At 41.7% G+C, this 22,758-nt stretch overlaps 1 protein-coding gene across 6 annotated transcripts in view; it reads left to right on the plus strand.

The window, feature by feature from the left end:
• LOC142100820 (adenosine deaminase domain-containing protein 2-like) overlaps window positions 1–22,758 on the plus strand; it is a 1,209,653-nt gene that overhangs the window by 1,140,432 nt on the left and 46,463 nt on the right. For 2 of the 6 annotated variants that reach the window (XM_075184652.1, XM_075184658.1), the window contains exons 1-4: window positions 17,157–17,258; window positions 18,191–18,278; window positions 22,115–22,237; window positions 22,323–22,479. In XM_075184652.1, the coding sequence (XP_075040753.1) occupies window positions 18,200–18,278; window positions 22,115–22,237; window positions 22,323–22,479 (359 nt within the window). In that variant the 5' untranslated portion in view covers window positions 17,157–17,258; window positions 18,191–18,199. The other 4 variants (XM_075184653.1, XM_075184654.1, XM_075184657.1 and 1 more) reach the window with 4 other exon arrangements.

Genomic DNA, 22,758 nt, shown 5'->3' on the forward strand with positions numbered 1-22,758 from the left:
GGAGGGAAATAGCATTCACATTTAATAAATAAACCTATTATTTTAATGTTGGGGCTGGAGGGAGGCCTAATTATTAAATGTGGGTGCTATTGATTTAATGCTGGGAATGGTTTGGAGTTTACTAAATTTCATGTACCCATTTTTTTTCCCAAATAGTGCCTGCAACATTCCAGGATCCAGACAAGCAGCAACTGATCTAAAGAAACCAGCAGCCACCGGTGGTGAAAGTGAGAAGAACAGGTAGGAGAGACCAGGACAGTCTGCCAACTGTCCTGAATGTGTTGGGGCAATCCCAAATTGGGGTGACTGTCTTGTCGTCGAAACAAATCCTGACTAAGCAAGGACAGTTGGGAGGTATGTCCCGTTTCACACTGAACTGTTTGTGAAAGCAAAGCGGCGTGCAACTAACAGTAGTGCACACAGCTTTGCTTGTGTATTTGTCTAAAATGTATCTAATATCATTAATCCTGCCTCCTTCGTAATTAGTATATCACCAGCAAACCCTTGGAATAGCTCTCTTCTTCACTTATGCCATTGTCTGCCAACCCTCCCTGCACTGTTATTAATTCAAGCCACCACAAATCACTGGGCATATTTAGCGCTCATACACAATTGTTACAAAAGAAGTGCTTTCTTGCAGATGCTTGAAGCATTTCCCCTTTGTGGTGATCGCACTGCATAGCCATTTATTATAATGATTATTTGTAATGCATTTTTTGAAACACACAGTATATATATTTATATATTATATAGAGAGAGTTTTCACTTGTAGTTTACATCTCATGACGTCAGGGGAAGATGCAACAGTGGGTGAGGGGCTCCAATGCTTCTCTTGCAGACTGATCAGATATGATTGTGCCAACATGTTTCATAATAGATAAACTTATTAAACAAAGTAAGATATGTTTCTATGAAAGGAATATTGGAAGGATGTGTTAATAGGCAATAAACAAGTGTGAGCACGGAGGTATAAACCAGTCGCAGCTAATGCAAAAGTATTCATGTATTTGTATAACACATGACTGGCAGCCTTTTCCCTGCATTGCCTTAGTAATGACCCAATGTTTATTAAGTCATCACATCTAGCTTTTCTTAAACGTAACTACAACCATATTCCAATAGTTCTAGATCCCACCTACTTTTGTATTGGACCCACCTACAGTTGATTTGGTCCCATCCACACAAGGCCACTTCAAGAAATTTTTCCAGGGCCACTTTAAGTTCCCAATCCGAACCTATTGGTATGTGTCTATAAGGAAGAGGGAAGGGCTGTATGGCATCATTATGAGTTTATATGGAGTATGATGAATCTGTATATGGTGGTGTGGGGTCATTATACTGGCAATGCTGCTGTATATGGTAGACATTTTCAAGGACACGCAGATTTGTTGTATGTGCTAGACAATTGGTTCTAAATGATGGACATGTAGATCTGATGTATGTGCTAGACATGTATATCTGATATATGTGGACACTTGGTTCTGTATGATGGCATGTTTTCTTAGCTCTAACACATTTACATATCTTTTACCACATATTCTAATCATTTATTTTTATACAATGCTACAATAATTATTTATTTTTCTGCTATACAAGGATATAAAAAATATATTTAGTCACTATGCATGAGTCCTGCTACGCATAGTGTGCAGAGTATAGCCATTGTACAATAATGGACGGAGCTACTCACCTCTCCGGTCATGTTCCTGATGGTTAGTTAGTGACACTGAATTGATTTCTTTTCATTTAAAGGAAATTAAACAATTAGAATTTTAGTTCTTAAAGTAACAAAGATAAAACAATATTTACATGGGACTGTAAATGCATTAAAAGACCTATGTACTTTGGTGTATAGTTTGTATCCTCTGAATTAGATGTAGTGGACCTCATAACCAGGCCCCTGCTGCACGCTGACCCAAATCACTCCCCCCAGACTTGTCCTTTGGACCTAACCTCTGGGACATCCCAGAGGGATCTCTTTCCATCTCTTGTGTTAAACATTTAACAATATTCTGTGATCCAAATAAAGTGGATGTTACCATTGGAAAACCAACCCCCTTTACTAGTGGTTCACCAAGTGTAACACGTGTGGCGATTCCACCAATAGCAGCTGTCACTCAACACGGAAGGAGAACCAGAATCCTTTTTATACTAGAGACTGGGTGCAAAATTTAAACATTAGTATATATATACTACACATCAAATAAGTCTGTAGACATGGACACAAACGCATGACTTCTTTGGTTCACCATTCAAGTATCAACATACATACATAAATAGAATATTCTGAAAATCACATTATAAGCAAATAGAATAGAAATTAAGGCATTAGGCAGGCAAAATGGTAAACTTCCTGTACACAGGTATATATCAAATTATATGTGGCTATATATCTATGTTGACTAATATATAGAAAATAAATAAATAGTAATAGAATAAAAATATAAATAAAAAGAATGTAAAACGTAACACAAATAAAGTATCTAAGCCATTAATTATCGTAGTGGCACTTTAAGATGGCTAGTGGTTGATACCCTTTCGCTTTCACATTATTTCTCTTACCAGGAGTTCTCTTACCTCCAAAAAATAAAGACACAAGACACTTGTTTGGTGAATGGTGAATTTCAATACCCAAATATGACAGTTTAACAGTCGGAACCTCAGTCTTGTCTGGTACAACTGGCACTCCCAGAACAGATAATAAAGCCTGAGCAGAAGACAATACATCCTGGCACACATTAGACCCACTTGGACCAGTAAACAAAAATCTAAATAATGAGCCACCATCTGATGCCCTGTACCAGCAACAATACACCAATGGAGTTAAAGCCCTTAAAAAAGGAACAAGACACTACACTTCCCATGGGCAAGCATTTGTCCACATAATACCGATCTGGCAAATGAAAAACCCATATATTTGAGTGAAGAAGGGTGCAATGGAAGAAGTCTATAGGCAGATTCTATATCAAGCTTCGCCAGCAATGCACCAGACGCACACTGCTGTACAAATGTTAAGACTTCCTCAAAGGGTTGATTACCACTCTGCACTCTTCATCCATAATTATTGAATGAAAACAAATTCACCTAGTGCTTTTTTGGGCACGAACCCCACCAGGGACCAAATCAAATCAGGTATGGGAGGGGACAGGAAAGGACTGAGAGGATCAGCCAGGACTCCTCAACCCTCATCTCTGGCTGGAAACACTTCCCTCATGCAAAACAGCATAATGCGGTGTAACCTCCAGCCACACCTCAACATCCTTCACACTCAAACCATCTGCCCATACAACAGGAACTATTATATCACCCCCACACAATACCTTTAGAGTTCATGTACATCTCCTGGGCCAAATAATTGCATCTAAGGACACTCCTAATCTCTCCAGGCCCATTTCCCAAGCAGCATGCAGCACAGGCTTTACCATTGATAGAAAACATCTCCTCATAACAACCAGCATGGCTCCTGACCTTCACTTCCTTTATACTCTCCCACGGGACCGGAGAATTAGCCCAGTGCACAAAATCTACAACGCACCACATCTGGACCTGGATTAAACTGCGGGACTAAACATTCACAACCCGGCACCACAGCAGGGATTCCTTTTGTATAGTCCTATCAGTATAAATATATATCTTGAAATTATAAACGCCCTCAGGACCGCTGTATCATCACAGCGCAATACCTCGTCAGCATTAACTTGCAGGCACTACCACAGGGATTTAATGCAGTACCTCTATATTGACACACCAATATTCACTGTGGGGAAGAAAAACTGTGGGCCCCAACTTTCACAAAATAGCACAACACACAAACATCTTCAACCGCATCACCTCATGGGCACAACCATTTACTCCCGGCAACACAGTGGTGATTTAAATTTATTTCAATTTATCTTTTTTAAAATATCTCACAGGTCTGCTGTGTTGGCACAGCATACCTCCTCCTCACCCCTATCAACCCGCTGGCCTAACCACTTACTCCAGGCACCAAGGCAGGGACCATCGAGTTTTCGCTCCAGGAGATGTACCACCCCCTCTGTCAAACCTCACCCCTTTATAGCTTACAAGAGACAAATCAGCAGCCAGTAACATTCCTTAGCCAGGTGGCCAACCGGGTCCATACCTACTGAGGCAGCAGAACCAAAAGGAAAAAGAGCAGGGCCAACTGGGTGGACACATAACCCATCCCAATTGGTGCCAATTGGGTTTATAAAGGCAAGGGGGCAGAGCGGGGTCAACTAGGTGGATGCATAACCTATCCCAGATTGTTGCCCACTAGGAACTGAAGGCAGGGCAAAGGGTGTAGAGTGTGGCCAACTGGGTGAATGCATAATCCATCCCAAAGTTGGTGCCCACTGGGGGCCAGCAAGTGCACAGACAGTTGCGAGGTGGAGCGCCGGTGTAGGAAAAAGAAACAAAACAAAAACAAAACCGATATATCAAACAGCATATAACAATGGCAAACATAAGAAAAACACAGCATAACAAATACATAATAATTTATGCCAATCATTTGCTGCACGGTCCCCACATTGAAAAGTGCTTATTCACTGGGGGCACTTCAGAAAAGCAACAGGGGTATATTGTGACGTAGCATTGTTTGAATATTCAGTTTGAATTACAAAATGGAGTATAGCAGCCATGATTTATATGCTACAGTTTTAATGAAGTTAAGCTTTGCAAACCTGAAAATGTTTAACTTTCATGCTTCATGGAACGTATGCTTTGCAAGGTCATACTGTTTTTTCTTTGTGCTTATTTTGAAAAATAATGATAAGGGAATCAGTGTTTCCAAACCTTCGAGGCCTCATATTGTAACACATTGTGGTTAATGCATACTTGCCAACTCTCCCGGATTGTCCGGGAGACTCCCGCATTTTGCGAGAGTCTCCCGGACGAGTGTGGCAATCTCCCTGATAGGAAGGGGGAAAAATTTAGTTTAAACGCCGCGATTCACCCGGAATCGCGGCGTTTAGCCCCGCCCCCACTGTAAAATGACGCGATTTGCGTCATTCCGTCACGGGGGCGGGGCCAAAATGACGCGATTTCGCAGCCCCGCCCCCTACACGCCCACGTCCCAGCCGGCATCTCCCGGAAAAAGAAAAAAAAATGTTGGCAAGTATGGGTTAATGTGATGTTATTGCATTAGATATGCTTAATGTTTGTAGACACTCCCTTATATGTTTAAGCTTGAATCTTTAGTGATGGTCCCTAAGACCATGGGGAATGCTGGGAAGTGGGTGTGGGGCAGTGTGCAATGTACCCGGAGTCTGCAAATGGCTGAATAAAGAGCTCAGCAGTGCCCACCCATGCTTCAGTGTCCTGATGAACTGATTTACAAGTATATTAACAAAACATGGTGTCAGAAGAAGTTTTAACTGGACTGCTAGAGCTCAGATTGTGAAATAATCCTGCAGAAGTCTGTAAAGCTGTGACACGCAGTGTCTGAATATCTGCCTTGTGCTCTGGTCACATCAAACAGTGAGTAACTATGGATAGGCTGTCTCCTCCAGCAGGCATGCTCATGTTTGGCAACTTGTCTGAAAACTGGAAAAGATTTAAACAAAGGTTTAATATATATATCTTGCTGCATGTGGAGCTGATGCAATGGTGGATAAAACAAAGTCATCCATCTTCCTCCATGTGATAGGAGAGGATGTGCTGGACATTTATAACAGTTTTCAGTTTGCTGAAGGACAGAATATGGTGCTATCTTCTATAATGCAAAAGTTTGAAGATTACTTTGTGCCAAGGAAAAATGTGACATATGAAAGATATAAGTTTTTCACCTGTGATCAGAAGTCTGGAGAAGGATTTGATCAGTATGTTACAGAACTGCAATCACTCAGCAAAACCTGTGAGTTTGGTGATTTAAAGGACTCATTGATTAGAGATCGTATTGTCTGTGGAATACCGGATAATGGACTCAGAGAAAGATTGCTGAGAGAGCAAGACCTAACACTAAACAAGGCAATGACTATGTGCAGATCTGCAGAAATGACCAGACTGCAAGCCAAACAGTTACACAAGGAATCTGATACTACTGTACATGTGGTGAAGAAAACAGAGCCAAGCAAACCACCATTCTCTAAAATGAAGCAGTCTAAAATGCAACCTAATAGGATAATCTGCAGTAGATGTGGAAATACTCACAATCCTAAAATGTGCCCTGCTTATGGTAAAACCTGCATGAAATGTGGTGGACTTAATCACTTTGCCAAATGCTGTAGAACCAATAGTGAAACAAACAAAGTGCATGCCGTTGAACAAGCTACGTCTGAAGATTTTTTTGTGAATTGTATTGAACTTTGCAGTACAGACAAGAAAGAATGGATTGTTCCTTTAACAGTGAACGAGATTGTCATTCCCTTTAAGCTTGATACTGGTGCGCAGGTGAATTTGATATCGTTTCAAGACTATAAGACTTTTAGAGTAAAACCTAAAATTCATCCAGCCAATGTGAAAGTTACAGGCTACACTGGGGAGGAATTTCCTGTGAAAGGTACATGCCTAGTGACCCTGAGCTACAAAGGACAAAAGTTCAAAACATCTCTACTGATTGTGGATAAAGATGTACAACCGATTCTAGGATTAAGTTCATGTGAGAAGCTTAACTTGATAAAGAAAGTTTTCATGGTGACATCACAAGTAGAAGATGAATGCAAATCAGTGTTTACAGAATACAGAGACATGTTTCAAGGTTTAGGTTGTCTGCCTGGCAAGCATAAGATAAATCTAGCCACGCAAGTTCCTCCAGTGATACACCCCTGTAGAAAAGTGCCATTTGCGCTGAGAGAAAAACTAAAACAGGAGTTAAACCGCATGGAAGCTTTGGGTGTGATACAGAAAGTTGATGAGCCTACTGAATGGGTGAGCTCCTTAGTAATTGTTGAAAAGAAAAGTGGACAACTCAGAATATGTCTGGATCCAAGAGATTTAAATAAGGCTATTAAAAGAGAACATTTCAAACTACCAACCAGAGATGAAATCATGTCACAATTTGCGGGAGCAAAATGGTTCAGTAAATTGGATGCATCTTCAGGATTCTGGCAAATGAAGCTAGATGAAGCCAGCTCAATGCTGTGTACATTTAATACCCCAGAAGGTCGATACAGATTCCTTCGACTACCATATGGGATATTGTCTGCTCCAGAAGTATATCACAAAAGGATACACATGATTTTTGAACACATTTCAGGTGTTGAAACAATGATGGATGACATTATTGTCTGGGGATCTACAAAAGAAGAACATGATTCTAGACTGAGACAAGTAATGGAACTTATCAAGAAGGTGAATCTAAAGCTGAACAAGGACAAATGTGAATTTGGTGTGAAAACACTTACCTTTATGGGTGACGTGGTCTCGGAGGAAGGTGTGAAGCCTGACCCGAGGAAAATATCAGCCATAATAAACATGGAACGTCCTAACAACAAAGACGACGTGAGAAGATTCCTAGGAATGATTACTTACTTAGGAAAGTTTATTTCTCAACTCTCCGAACAAACAGCACCTCTAAGATGGTTGTTGGACAAAAATAATGAGTGAATGTGGTCACATGAACAAGAAGAAAGTTGGCAAAACTTGAAACGGACCATCACAGAGCAACCGGTACTAAGATTCTTTGATCCTACAAAAAGAATAAGAATTTCAGCAGATGCCTCGCAATTTGGCCTAGGCTCAGTGTTGTTACAAGAACATGAGGATACATGGCAACCGGTAATCTATGCATCAAGAGCATTGACAAGTGCTGAAACAAGATATGCTCAGATAGAAAAAGAACTTCTAGCAATCACATATGCATGTGAGCGATTTCATCAATTTGTGTATGGTCAAGCGTTTACAGTGGAAACTGACCACAAGCCATTGGTAGCTATCATGGCTAAATCGTTACATGACTGTCCCATGAGAATTCAACGAATGCTTATAAGACTACAGAAATATGATGTCCAATTGCTGTACTGTCCTGGTAAATACATGTACATTGCTGACACACTTTCCCGTGCTGTGAACAAAAGTGAAGGTTCCGAAAGTCTGATGGATAAAGAGATAGACGCATATGTTAATTTGATTGTAGCTTCTCTACCTGTGTCTCTTGCAAGACAAGAACAGATAAGAAAAGAAACAGAGACAGACATCACAATGAAAGTGTTACAAGACATCATTCTGAAAGGATGGCCAGCAGAAAAAAATGCGTGCCCACTGTCTATTCATGATTATTGGATGTACCGCACTGACCTTACGGTTGTCAATGGTATTATTTACAAAGGCAATAGAATTGTTATACCTGCATGACTAAGAAAAATTATGCTGTGCAAGATACATGAAGGCCACTTAGGAGAAGAGAAATGTAAACGGAGGGCGCGTGAAGTGATGTATTGGCCAAGAATGAACCAGGACATAGCATAGACAACAGCTACATGTGAACTGTGTCTTATGTACAGACCAAAGCAACAAGTCGAGCCGCTGAGTCCTCATGCAGTGCCAGAGAGACCATACCAGAAGGTAGGCGCAGATTTGTTTAAATTGTATTGGAAAAACGCACATTGTCGTTACTGATTATTATTCTAATTACCCTGAGGTGCAGACTCTACCTACAACTACTAGTAAAGCCATAATCAGTTGCATGAAGTCAATCTTTGCAAGGCATGGTGTTCCTATGGAAGTGTTCACTGACAATGGACCTCAGTTTTCCAGCGCTGAATTTAGACAATTTGCTGTAGAGTGGGAATTTGTCCATACAACATCGGGTCCCCACTATCCACAGTCAAATGGGTTGGTGGAAAGTTCAGTAAAAACTGTAAAGAGTCTAATGAAAAAAACACAAGACGGCAAAGAAGATTTCTACAAAAGTCTTTTAATCTACCGCAGTACACCTCTACAAAATGGACTCTCTCCTGCACAAATGCTGATGGGAAGGAGGATTAGAGCAAATCTTCCGATAAGTGATGAACTGCTTAATACGCATAACTTAGCATTGGTGATACTGAGTAAGGTACGTCAACAGGAGAAACAGAAACTGTACCATGATAGGCGAGCAAAAAGCTTATATGATCTAAGATCAGGTGACCAAGTCCGTCTCCGAGATCATGAGAAAGAGATTTGGATGCAGAAAGGTATTGTGCAAGCACAAGTAGCACCAAGATCTTATATTGTACGTACAGATCGTGGAACAGAAGTAAGAAGAAATCGGGTCGATTTAAGATCTCAACCCAACCATAGTGATGGCAACACGACTGAAGAATACCCTTCATGCATGACATGTATGATGGACTTGATAACGGTGAACAAACCATGATGGAAGAAAGGTCCAACATGGTTGACGAAACACAGACTTTGTGTGAAAGACCCATAAGAGAAATACGCAGACCTGAGAGACTCATTGAAACGTGTTAGATGATGTTCTTAATGTTATATCGTTGAATTGTTATACTGAAAGATACAGGGCTTATCTTTAAAGAAAAGAAGATGTGATGTTATTGCATTAGATATGCTTAATGTTTGTAGACACTCCCTTATATGTTTAAGCTTGAATCTTTAGTGATGGTCCCTAAGACCATGGGGAATGCTGGGAAGTGGGTGTGGGGCAGTGTGCAATGTACCCGGAGTCTGCAAATGGCTGAATAAAGAGCTCAGCAGTGCCCACCCATGCTTCAGTGTCCTGATGAACTGATTTACAAGTATATTAACAAAACAGTTAAGGAGGCACATTCTTTGAGTAGAAATGCATGGAATTAATAGTTATCCAATCAGTGTAAATGCCAAGCTAAACATGCCTCTCCGTATGCTTAATGCATATGGACAAATGTATTATTATTACTATTCTGATCTGTTCAGTCAGATGGTCTGTGATCATGTAACTTAAAAAACTTGACTATTTAAAAAAATCTTATCCTCGGACTACTTTATTTTAACGGCTACAACAATTGTGTCCCTGTTGCCATTGTCTTATCAATGGATTCATTTGATATAACCTATTTACACTGCAGTTATGAATTATCCCTTATAAATATCTGCAAGCTCTCTATGTTCACGACAAACACAGTACTCCAGCAAAGGCTTCATAACAGAAAGTACCTTTTCTAGGCCCAAACAGGAAATGAGATTCAAGATGGAATCTTCATGAGACAGTCCCGGCCTTCTTGGATAAGGGCTATTGTAAGGGCAAGTTCAAAACAGAGATCCAAGATGGAAACTTCATGAGGTGATCACTGCCATCTTGAATGAGGGCAAATCTAGGGGCAAGTACATAACATCAGGTCAGTCAGGTTATACTCACCTGAACATTACGGAAGGCAAGAGAAAACAAACTGCCCCTTACAGTGCTTACAAGCCTTCCGTAGTGGAGCCCCTCCCTTACCCCTTATAATCATCATCTATTTATATAGCGCCACTAATTCCACAGCGCTGTACAGAGAACACACTCATATCAGTCTCTGCCCAATTGGAGATTACAGTCTAAATTCTCTATCACACACACACAGACAGAGAGAGAGACTAGGGTCAATTTGACAGTAGTCAATTAAGCGTGGGAGGAAACTGGAGCACCCGGAGAAAACCCATGCAAAGGTGGGGAGAACCTACCAACTCCACATAGATAAGGCAATGGTCGGGAATCGAACTCACAACCCCAGAGCTGTGAGGCAGATATACCCATTGGCTAATAAATGATAACCCATTATGCTAAGTTAACTCTTGCTAAGCTTAATTATTTTTCTTCAGTATTAAAAAACCTTGGGGTTTATGTTATTTCAGGCCAATTCCCACCCTCCGTTATCCTTTTTCATGCAATTGTATCTCTCCTTTTATCAATATCAGGGAGGGTGACCCTCTTATCTAGGTATAAGATATCCAACAGAGTGAGTTTTTTAGTTAATAATTTATACATTAGTTGTCTAGAAAACAAGAGTTGGAACCCGCAGAGACAAAACTTGTTTTTTCCCATCCAGAATGAAGACAAGGCTGGTAGAAAAAAAAACTTGCTTTAGTTATATATTTTAAGTTGACAAAGCTGACCAGCATGAGAATCATTTCTTGATTGTAAATTTGTATTGCCCGTAGACTTGCTGCAACTTGAACATATGCAGCCAGATCAGAATGGGTATAAAGCTGCAAGTAACTGCTATACAGAACTATGGGCTTTGAACTAGTTTTGGGGGCAAAAGCCATCATTTAAAAAACTTTATTATTTTTATTATCATTATTATCAGCACTGCGGAATCAGTCACACTATATAAATAAATGATGATCATCATTATCCTTATTTAAAAAGCAGTTAAAAACCATTGCCATAAAAAAAAAACAATGTTTTTTTTTCACACGGTCGGTTGAGATGTTGTGTGTGTTTGTGTGTTAGTGGGTAGATTGAAATTTCTATGGTTACTGTAGCTTACTCAGAGCTCTCTTGTTGACAAATTTAGCCTCTGCACCTTTTACAGATTTGTAAGTAGTGAGAAGTATTGGTTATACCTTTGATGTTGTAAAAGGTGTCAGTGGTGTTAGGTGGATGTGAAGCCACAAACGCTTTTAACTTAAACAGGTTGCTGTTTATTGAACTTAGTAACAATAGATTATGCAGGTACTCACAGTGATGACTTGTAGTACAGCAGCAGCAGGTTCATACAATTGCATGCAGGCAGTCTTATGCACTCTTGTATATGTATACATGCAGGCAGTAAGTAAGTGTAATACTCTGCACGTCCGTGCAGCAGCTTACACTTGTAGGCAGACTCTCCTATATGTGTACTGGGAGCCTCTGGTCACAATTACTGGCACTTTAAGGCACTTATATATACTTAGGAATGGAGCTAATACAGTCTGCATCCGGTCACTTCAGTGTACAATGAAAGACTCGGTGAAAAAAGCCGAACTTCTGGTTTTGAGGTTTGTGCATACGCAGTAGCACATATCAGAATTTCAGAGGCTGCCCCACTTCCTCCTACACTAGACCACCGGGAATACTACGGGCTGTCAGGTAAACTAGAAGACGGAGTGTAGCGCTCCTATTATAACAAGTACCATGCAGGTGATTTCAACTCCGCTAAGTATCTGATCAACTTGAATATTTATTATATATTGTACACTGAATGGTAGAACGTGAAATACATACTTACCTACATTTACCTCCCCTCCGGAAGATCTCAGAGGGGAGATACAAAGGGCAAATGCATCATCACACAGAGTGGGACAAAGCTATGATGACACGATTCACATCAGTACAGCAACTTTCTGCCCCTCACCCCCACACTTACAACTAGTAGGAGAAGGAATGTGTCGAAGAGGGCGTGGTCACAAAGTGGAGGGCGTGGTCGGTGTGGGTGTGCCTCTTTAGACATAACATATTATGTATTAAAATGGTGTTACTCTCACCTACCTGTTATTGCAGCATTCACAGTCTGGTACTGAATTCTTGTATGGATCCTGCCTGGTATGTTGGGAACTGTTTGGAAAATGTATAGGTACATGAAATATGGAAAACAGAGCAATAAGTGAGCAAAGAAAATATAGAGAATAAGGAGTGCACCCTTGTGACCATCACAATATTATTATTATTATTTTCATAGATTTGTAAGGTGCCACAGTGCTCTGCAGCGCCGCACAGTAGGGAAAATAGGATAAACAGGAAACAAGGACATACAAGGTAGACAAAATAAATGCAGACATGAAAACAAAGGGTATGGAGGACCCTGCTCATTAGAGAGCCTACATTCTAAATGGAAGAGGGCACAGCTGAAACAAGAGGAGCAAATGTGATTTATAGTGTGGATTGGGACAGTTGTGAGGGTGCTTTAGAGTGAATAGCATTATTGAGGATAAGGTAAGCTCTAAAAAAAGAGATGGGTTTGGGAAGGCTGTGGAAAAGCCTGATTAGGCGTGGTAGGGAATGCCATAAGTGGGGATCAGCATGGGAGAAATCGTGTAGGTGGGAGTGAGAGTTGGTTCCCAGAGACGAGACAAGGCGCAGGTCAAATGCAGACCGAAAAATGCGGGAGGGAGATTATTCTGATATGAGATTTGAGATGTATGAAGGGCGGTGTTTTTGATGCCAAAATAGTACAGAACGGGCGAGGTCAGGGGAAGAGATATAGCTTTGGTTGTCATCTTGTGGTACTGGAGGCTGAATGAGGAAATTAGTGCCCTAAGAGAAGAGGTGTACAATGAAATAAGTAAAGAGCCAAGAACAGAGCTTTATGCGACCCCAACAGACAGTGGGAGTGGAGGGGAAGATGTGCCAGAGGTAGAAACACTAAAGGAGTGGTTAGGGGAGGTATGGTAGATTAGACTGTCATCAGCATTGAGGTGATATTGGTGGCCGAAGGAGCAGATGAGTTGATCAAGAGAGGAGGTGTGAAGAGAAAAAAAAAAGCAATGGGCCATGAACAGAGCATTGATGGAGCAATCAAAGAGATAGCAGGTAAACCACAAAAGGACATTGCTGCAGAAGGCCAAAGGATTGAAGGGTGTCAAAGAGGAGAGAATAGTAAACTGTGCCGAAAGCAGCACAGACATCAAGGAACAAGAGAAGAGGGAGAAGGGGCCCTTTCATTTAGCTAAGAGCAGATTATTCGTCACATTTGTGAGGGAAGTCTTAGTGAAGTGGGGAGAGTAAAAGTCTGATTATAAGGAGTCAAGTAGAGAGTTCTGATGAGAAAGTGTGTTTAATGGTTGTAGTTAGTAGGTTGTAAGTAGACTATCTGTTCGAGAATTTTGGAAAGGAATGAGAGTAGGGAATATGAGACAGTAGCAAGAGAGAGAGATATGGTCGACAGATGGTTTCTTGACAATGGTGTAACAGTTGTGTAACGTGCAGTAATATAGGTAATAAAATATGGAGTACTTGCCTTACTCTAGATCAGCACTGGCCAGCCGGTGGTGCGGAGTCTAACGAACCCCCTGGTGTTCACCAAGAACCGCCGCAAGGCGGGATGGGCTTCGCTGCGGAGGAACGCAGGTCGCGGTCCACTGGTCTGCCTCTAGAGGTAAGGATGCGGGAGATAGCTCGCGATCACACTAGAACTGGAAGGTAAATAGGAACCACTCCGTTGTCAGGATAGCCGAGGTCTGGTACACTGGAGCAGAGAGATAACGTGGTCAGCAAGCCTGGGTCTGGTACACTGGAGGGGAGAGATAACGTGATCAGCAAGCCTCGGTCTGGTACACTGGAGCAGAGGAATAAACGTAGTCAACAGCCTGGGTCTGGTACACTGGAGCAGAGGAATAAACGTAGTCAACAAGCCTGGGTCTGGTACACTGGAGCAGAGGAATAAACGTTGTCAACAAGCCTGGGTCTGGTACACTGGAGAGCAGAATCTGGAAGATCAACAAGCTTGGTCTGGTACACTGGAATTCACAGGAAATCTCTAAGTCAGGAACGGAAGAAGTTGCTCAGACGCTGCCCAGGCGTCAGAGCAGGGTTTTAGTAGTGCAGTTTTGAATTCCCCGCCCTGCAGGGTCATGTGACAGTGCTGCCGAGACCCGAAAGTAGCAGAGATTGCGGCGCTGGAACGGGGGCAGGTAAGTGTGTAACAAATGGGAGTGATGTGCGCATGTTTGAAGGCATAAAAAAAGATGCCAGAAGAGAGGGACAGGTTGAAAAAGGTGGGCCAAGTGATGGCAAGTTTTAGAGGAGAGAGAAGAGGAGGCAAACAGGTTGAGGGATCAGGTAGAGGGGGAAGAGGAAGGAAGGAGGTAAGGTGGAAAGGGGTAGCTACTCCTGGGCTGCGGAGTTGATCAAGAAAAAGGAGATTGTAAAAGCAGATTGCTGCTTTAGGGCAAGGAGGAGGCCGGAGAGAGGAGTGGTTCAAGGGTGGCAGAGAAATGGGAGGGGTCAAGATCACACAATTTGTATAGCGTCTGCAGAGTTTTGGGTATGGAAGGTCGAGAGTAAGTAGGGTAGAGGTGGAAGTAGAAGAGGCTGCAGTCATAAAGCGGCAGAAATAAGGAGATGAAGATGTCACAGAGGTGAGAGAACACAAGGTTAAGGGAGTGCCAGTCTGGGTGTGTGGGAGAAGAGGTCCACTGGGTAAGACAATGATCGGAAGTGATGAATTGGAATTTGGAGGCAGAAGTTCCATTGGGGCTATCAATAAGGATATTAAAATCCCTAAAGATGTTACAGATTTGTTGAGGAAGTGGGAGTTGGGGTCTGGAATATGGAGGTTGACATGGGAGAAGAGACATACGTATGGTGTGGGTCTTGCAAGAAGAAAACAAGATAGAGGGCACAAGTGGAACAATGTTGAAGAGATAGAAGGATGTCTACACCACCATGTTGGTGGCCATCAGGGTGGGGTGTGTGTAAAGGAAAGACCACCAAAGGAGAGGGCAGTAGGTGAGACAGTGTCAGAAAGTGTGAACCAGGTTTCAGTGAGGACAAAGGGGTTGAAGGAGTGAGAGAGGAACAGGTCATAGATGGGAACTAGTTTGTTACAGATGCATCTGGAATTCCAGAAATTGCATGTAAAGGAGAGAAGTTTAAGAGGCAGAATGAGTATAGGATTGGAGGAGTTGGAGGAGCTTAGCCATTGCATCCAGTGCAGCATGAATTGATGAGGACTCACTAGCTGAAGAGGATACCGGCCCCAGTGTAAGAACACTCGTTACCGCCACACATGTCCTGCAGCATTACAAAATACTCCTTGAGAGACCTGATCAAACAACCTCCTCAAAATTCAAACACAAAATCTGGAACAGCATTGTTAAAGCTATGGCCTCTGTTCGTGTCACCACTAGAAGTGTTGAAGTATGTAAGAAGACATACAGGGACTGTAAACGTACCAGTGTTCTCCCCAGTACCTATTTCCTGGGTGCTCCACCCGGCTTATTTTATTTGCCAGCTGACTCTTGGAGCCCGACAGAGCCCTAATATAATAGAATAAACCATTGTTTCTCCTATTATAACAGGCACTATGTGAGCACCACAGCCAGCAGTGTGTGTTAGTCCACTGACCACCAGTCTGACCAGTCCTGGCAAGTGTGAGTAATAATCTCCAACATTTTTCACTATTATTGCAAATTGCATAGGCAAACCGAGGGGGGGCGGGTTCCTGGTGCCTCCCCCCCCCCTCAGGCTGGGGCACTGTGTAATTGAGGTGGCTGGACTCTGTTCCTGCTTCACACAGCTCTGCTTGAAAAGGGAGAGTTGCGTGCACCTAACAGTAGTGCATGCAGCATTGCCAATGTATATTATGGGGATAGGAAGAGTTGGAGAGCAGCCAAGCACTGTCTTTATAGTGCTGTCTTGTACTGTCTTTATAGCCACGCCCCCATGCATGCTGGTCATGCCCACTGGCGGCGTGGTGTGGAAACCCCCCTCTACAATTCCTGCGTTTGCCCCTGAATTGTTACAACTGCAACCACCCGGCTGCTTCTTAATGCCGCCCGGCTAGCAAAATTTTCTGGGGAGAACACTGTGTACCATGAATGTGAAAATTGATAAAGTCAAGCAACATAGCCATGGTACAGAAGGAGAAAAATCACACTGTGTTAGGTTCCTAGACAGGGAGGAGAAAATGAAGGAATGGCTGTGCCCAGCTCTTATGTCAGGAGTGGAAGCAACAATGGACACCTTAAAGCTTTCTACTTTTAAATCAACAGGAAATGCTCTGTTTCAAAATTCATGTACAACACAATGTTAGCCAAACCTATGTTATAAATATAAATATATATACATACATATACATACACACACATTTATTCTCAGACTCAGCATCTCCCTACAAAAGTTACCCCTGAATGATTGTTACCAGAAGTGACATTCCCATTAGCCAATCATGACTATTTCCCCACGCTTGCCACTTGTGGTTGATTAACAGGTAAAATTAGTCCCATACAATTTAGGTCAGTCATCCAGTGACTAGCATTTGTAGAGAGCAGTTGTATTGGCTTCTATGGATATTTTTCCCTCCTATTGGATCACAATGATATAATAATTGCCCAGTGGCAGGGGAGCACTTATTGGGGCTTCCTATTGCCCAAAGCCCCCTCCCACCATTTCCTTGTACACATAAATTACAGCTTCAAGTGAACAGAGATGTTCTCTGTAAATAAAACTACTTTGTATTTATTTCCCCAGAAGCTGTGGACACTGCACTGTGCTGGGCAAAAGGGGAGGGATAAGAGGGGGAGGGATAAGAGGGAAAGGCAGCCGTAGAGCAGACCTATTGTGTGCTGAGTGTGTCCTCGATGTCATCAGGAGGCGCTCACCACAGCTCAGGGAGGAGGGGAATCTGTAACTGCCTGTACCGCAGGGGAAAGAGGCGAGTACTGTTAACGTGTTTTGTCTGTCTCCTGGTTCTGTCTGCTATGTTGGGACTTGTAGTTCCACAACAGCTGAACATCCTGTAGTTGCCCAGTCAGTATGTGCAGTGTATAAATGGACACAGACGTGATTTAGAAAGCTATGGGGCTATTGAGAAGAGGTGACCAATGAGGGAGGTAAAATACATAACAATACAGGTATTTGTGAAGGGAAGAAGAGTTGAGAGGTCTGTAAGTAGAGTTGTGTGTGAGTTATAGCAGCTTTTAGTTTCATTTGTATAACGTAAAGGCTCCCCCAGGACTTCACATGTTATATACACGGCACACCTGTTTCTGCTACAGGTCAGAGCTCCTGGGCGTCGGTCTGGTCCTATACTGTTAATAAGATAAATCACTTCACACAAAAAGTGGCCTGTGTAATAAAACCATAAAGAAAAAGGGGCACACAAGCATAGAGTGCAGAGCAGAGACAGGAGCATCCACAGATTTATGAATAACAATAATTCTAGGGTTTGGGGGACCTGTAGTAGTGCCCTGAATCAAGCTGCTCACAATCCCTGGGTCAGCACAAAGATATGCAAACACAACAAATACTGTGGTAAAGCCAAAGGTAGAAACCATGTAAAAGTGAGATGGTGAGACAACTATTCTAGCAGTAGAATTAGCCCCAGAGTAGAACAGTGCAATGCTAGCAAAAATGTACATCCCCCACCAGTTACAAATTAAAAAAGATAGATTTGCAGTTAAGTGATGCACACATTAAAACCTATTATGAAAATTAATATATTTGCTGAAATGTTATTGACCATTTGTGACTGTTTCCTACAAGATGAAATTGTAAATGAAAACTGAACTTGTTAGGGGGATCAACTCTCAGGGATTGCACTGAACAGCAGATTCTAAATGCAGCCCTATTTTCTTACCTTCTTAGACTTAAATCATGGAGTCCTTGCCCAACTTACAGAAGAATTATCACACAACCGTGTCTGCAGACCTGGAGCAATGTGGAGAAAATTCAGGTCAGATTCCGTGTTTTAAATGTGTTCTAACATGGTTAATGTGTCCTATTGTTCTCAACAAACCATGTGACTTTCTGTATTGTACAGCGACGACATGAGATCACGTTTAAAAAGAACAATATTGGACAACAGACAAAGCTCTTCAAAAAACACATTTGCGGGCCAGTTCAATTCTCCACGATATGCTGCATAGTGCCTCCGGAGTGGTCTCATGGTGATGCAACATCACAGATTTTGCCTCGCATACCATGGAGGTGCGCAGCAAAATCTGCGATGCTGGGGTATAAATGCATGCAGCAGAATATTGCAGTTATGTTCAGTGGCAAATTGCGTAGAATGATGTGTACCCTGCCTGTTCCTCCAGAACAGGATTTTAAGCACTATTATCATACAGTGACCAGATCTCCGATATCTAAGTTAAACAACATAATCAGATGCAGATTCCCAAGTGAAACTACTGTAAAAATAGTTTCTTGTGTCTTTTTTGTTTTTAACAACCCAGTGTCAGGACTAACTGGTTTGTCTTCTACAACACTGCAAGGCACAGGCTTCATCAAATTTGTCCAAAAGTTAGAAGCCAGAGTTGGAGTTTGTCGTTTGTCTTTGTGTGCAGAGAGAGTGGCTTATCCATATTGTGGGTGTCGTTTACAAGGACTATTTCTTAACTATAATAGCATTCAAGTAACCAAGATTTAAAGTTAATTATAATTGCTTTTGGTGCACACAAACATGAAAGCAAGCTGCAAAAATAGATCTACACATAGACAATACACGTATGTCTAGTTTGAGGATCTGTGTTCATTGATCTACTTTTGATTATAACAAGGTGCCAAAATAATTATACACAAACACATCGTATATGTAGATAGAAAACCCCTGCTTTTAAATGTACAATGCAGCTCCCATATGATTCGCATGCAATTATGCATCCAGACCCCACGTAACCAGTTTACAATTACACAGCCAGACTTCACTTGACATAAAAAGCAGATGCCCTTTCTGATGACTAGTGTTCAAAGCTGAGCTGTGATTACAATAGAAATCTGAGACCAATAATGTGACAAATATACAACCTGTGAACCCAGTCTGGTAAGAGATGTACAATGCTGAGCCTTGACAAGCTCCTGGGAGGCAGAACAGCTTGAAGAACTTTTAATTTGACTACCCCTTCTTGGATTTTCTCCTACAGTATAAATGCCCCAGTTTCATTGTCTTTCCCCTGTTTGTGTATCCAGGTTTTTTTCAGAGTATTATGTGGAGCCAGAGCAACAAATAACAGCCTCCACTGTGTTCACTTAGGTCAATTATGTTCATTTTCAGGACACACTTAGATGATTGAACAGGTGCAGTGTTCTTAGTGACAACAATTAAAGGTGCCTCCTGAGATGTACCTGACTCCGCTCCAGCTTCCCTCTCTTTCAGTAATGTGGCTGACTCCGCCTCCACCTTCCCTGTACTTCAATAACATGGTTGCACAGGACTAATAGCCATGCTGATAACTTTATTCTGTTCAGCAAAAGTACAACCTGAGAAGGGCTAGACACTGCCTTTCCCTTCCCTTCAAGCAGAATGTGCTTTGTGTTGGAACAGCAGCCCTTACTTATCACCTTCAATGAAGTGACTGAACAACACAGACTTTTCTTGCAGACTTTATTATATAGAGAGGGATTTTTATAAGAAATCCCCACTGATTTTTCCTCACACCCCAAAATAGAGTAGTCCTGTATCTTAAGTAGTTGGGTGAAAATAAGGTAAGATGTATTTAGGCCCCTTCATCATACCACTGCTTCCCTTCACCATGAGAGTGAGCCCATTCAAAATATCACAATGTGCCCCTTCAGGAGTGCTTGGTATACCCAACCCCCCCCCCCCCCCCACGACTTGCCTACCCCACTCACTGCCGGCTTTGGCAGCGACACCTTTGTGTGGTCACCGCGGCTCCCTGGGGTGCACAGATTTGGAACCGCTGGCTTACCCCATTTGTCCTGGAAACCAATATCGGTCCCGAGAGAAACTGTTTGTTTCTAGGCAGAGGTTGTAGTTTTGGGAGTCTGCATTTTATAATGGCCTCCTCAACAGGATTGGCATTGAATAGTAGTTACTAGTATACATTGTGTTTTGTGAGAATGCTCTCTGTATTTGTACAAAGGTCACTAAAATTGTCTGTGTGTTGTAAATTGGTCACTAGAATGCTCTCTGTATTGTTTAGAGGCCACTAGAAAGTTCTGTGTATTGTATACAGGTCACTAGAATACTGTCTGCATTGAATACTAGTCAAATAGGTGTTGTATTTGGTTATATCTGTTTGAAATAACATTTTTTTCATATTACATGGCTTTATAAACCACACCCACATTTGTTAAACCACACTTACATGGTATTTGTCATGCCTGTTTTTCTGTTGCATTGTCCCAAGAATAAAAGTTGCCAACCAGCCCCTGGTTACACACCTATATTACACATATATTGATTTAATTATTCAGTATAATGGTGTTATAATTAGGATCAGTTAACAAAAAAATGCAAAACACTTCCTAACCTCAAAATTACAGAGCCAACTGTCCCCATAACACTAACTGTACCTGTAAATGATAGTTATTTAGGGGATTTTGCGGCAAGATCAGGGTGCATGATATATTGGTATAAAATTTTAGGTGTTGGTATGCTTTTAAGAGATCCTGACACAGAACGTAAATGAGCTTCCGGATTAGTTGACTTAGTGTAGACTACTCACTCTGCCAGATTGGTTACCCTGCTCAAACATCCACCAGAATTGGTACAGTGCTTATTTGAATTTATGGCAGTGGTGGAGACTGGTTTTTGGTCTATATAATGAGCACATGTTGCTGCGCTGTTGCTAGCTAGGCGTAACTGCTCCTGTTGGGCTGATCAGAGAATCATGCTTTCTACTCTGCTCATGGAAGTCTCCATGGACCTTGTTACTTTTTGTGCCTGCTAAAAGCAGTAGGACATGGGGTTTGGTTGCTGCCCCGCCGACTGAGGAGTGAATACTGTGGCTCAGTGATTGGGACAGCTCTCCACGGGAACAGGTGAATATAGCCACTTTAGGGTATGGTTGAGTAGTAAGCTATTTTTTGCGGTGAACCCTCTGGCTTTTGTTACCTAAAGCACCCTTGTACTTCCCAGTTGTTTGTCAAAGTGATTCCAAACTCAGAGGTCCCGGGAATCCTCAGCCAGCACATGAGGCAGCCTTCGGGATAACCAGCTAGCCCTGGATAAAAGCTACACATAAGAGTGGTATCCTCACAGGTATTATGAAGCCAGTCACCTCTATGGGGGAACAGCAGTTTTATCTGTTATGCATTATGTGTGATTACTTGTTTATTCATTTGTAGGGTATATCCTTCCATTCTTATCAGCATAAGGAATCCACTTGAATGCATATGAGCAGCAAGTATTAACCTGTGTAAAATAATTACAATGTCCTTTTTTCAATTTACAGGGTTATTTAAAAACAGAAATTAACTGTTTATTTAATTATGGTTGCTTTAATATGTTGCAGCAACTAGAAACTGCAAATTAAAAAAAAAAAATTGAAGTTTGCATTTTAGGTAGGCCATAGGTGCCATCCATACTGTCCCCAAAATGGCTTAATAAGAAATCCATGTGTGTTGTGCTCTCTCCATGATGTCATAATTCACAATCAATAGCTACATAGCAGGCCTTCATACCAAGAGCCTCAACCAGTCTGTCTGATAATTAAATACTTGTTTTTTGACTCACACTCTTGTATAATAAATTGAATCATTCCTTGTGAACTAGTTGATAGGTGACTCCAGGAATAATAGTCCAATATATGAATTTTCTTCCTGCAGAGAATATTATCACACATGAGCAGAGATGTGCAGCTGTGGCCAATGATGCCTTTTACCACCTGTTGGGTGAAACCGAATATTACAAGCACAGGACCAATCTGGCTGCTTTTATCCTGCAGAGAGGTGAGAAAGCTCAAACTTCACATATCTATTGAGGCATGCATGTATACATATTCTGTAAGTATTACTTTATCTGTCTGATCCACAGATGCCATAGACGACCCAGACAAGGAGATGAATGGTGACATGTATGAGGTGGTGTCTCTAGCAACTGGTGACACCTGGTACCAAGGGTGGCAGGAATATCAGGGTTTCCTAGTTCATGATAGCCATGCATTGGTGGTGGCAAGAAGGGCACTGTTGAGGTGAGGTGTGACACACTATATAACCATTTAATAATTGAAATACAGTCATCTGAACAATTAAATACATCTTTAAATTTGTGTTTTAACATTTCGGGAGATAATAATCATCTCGTTAATTTTTTAAATTTTGATCAATCCTGTGACAAATAACACACAGATTTTACTTTGTCATTATTTAGCCAACATAAAGAAGCCATGTATAAAAAAAATGCACCATTCATTAGGATGCAGAACCGTCTTTAGTAGCTATAACTTGAAGTAATGATTTACTGTGTGAGC

This window comes from Mixophyes fleayi, chromosome 9 (genome assembly GCF_038048845.1).
Source record: "Mixophyes fleayi isolate aMixFle1 chromosome 9, aMixFle1.hap1, whole genome shotgun sequence".
In the NCBI taxonomy this organism is placed as follows: Eukaryota; Metazoa; Chordata; class Amphibia; order Anura; family Limnodynastidae; genus Mixophyes; species Mixophyes fleayi.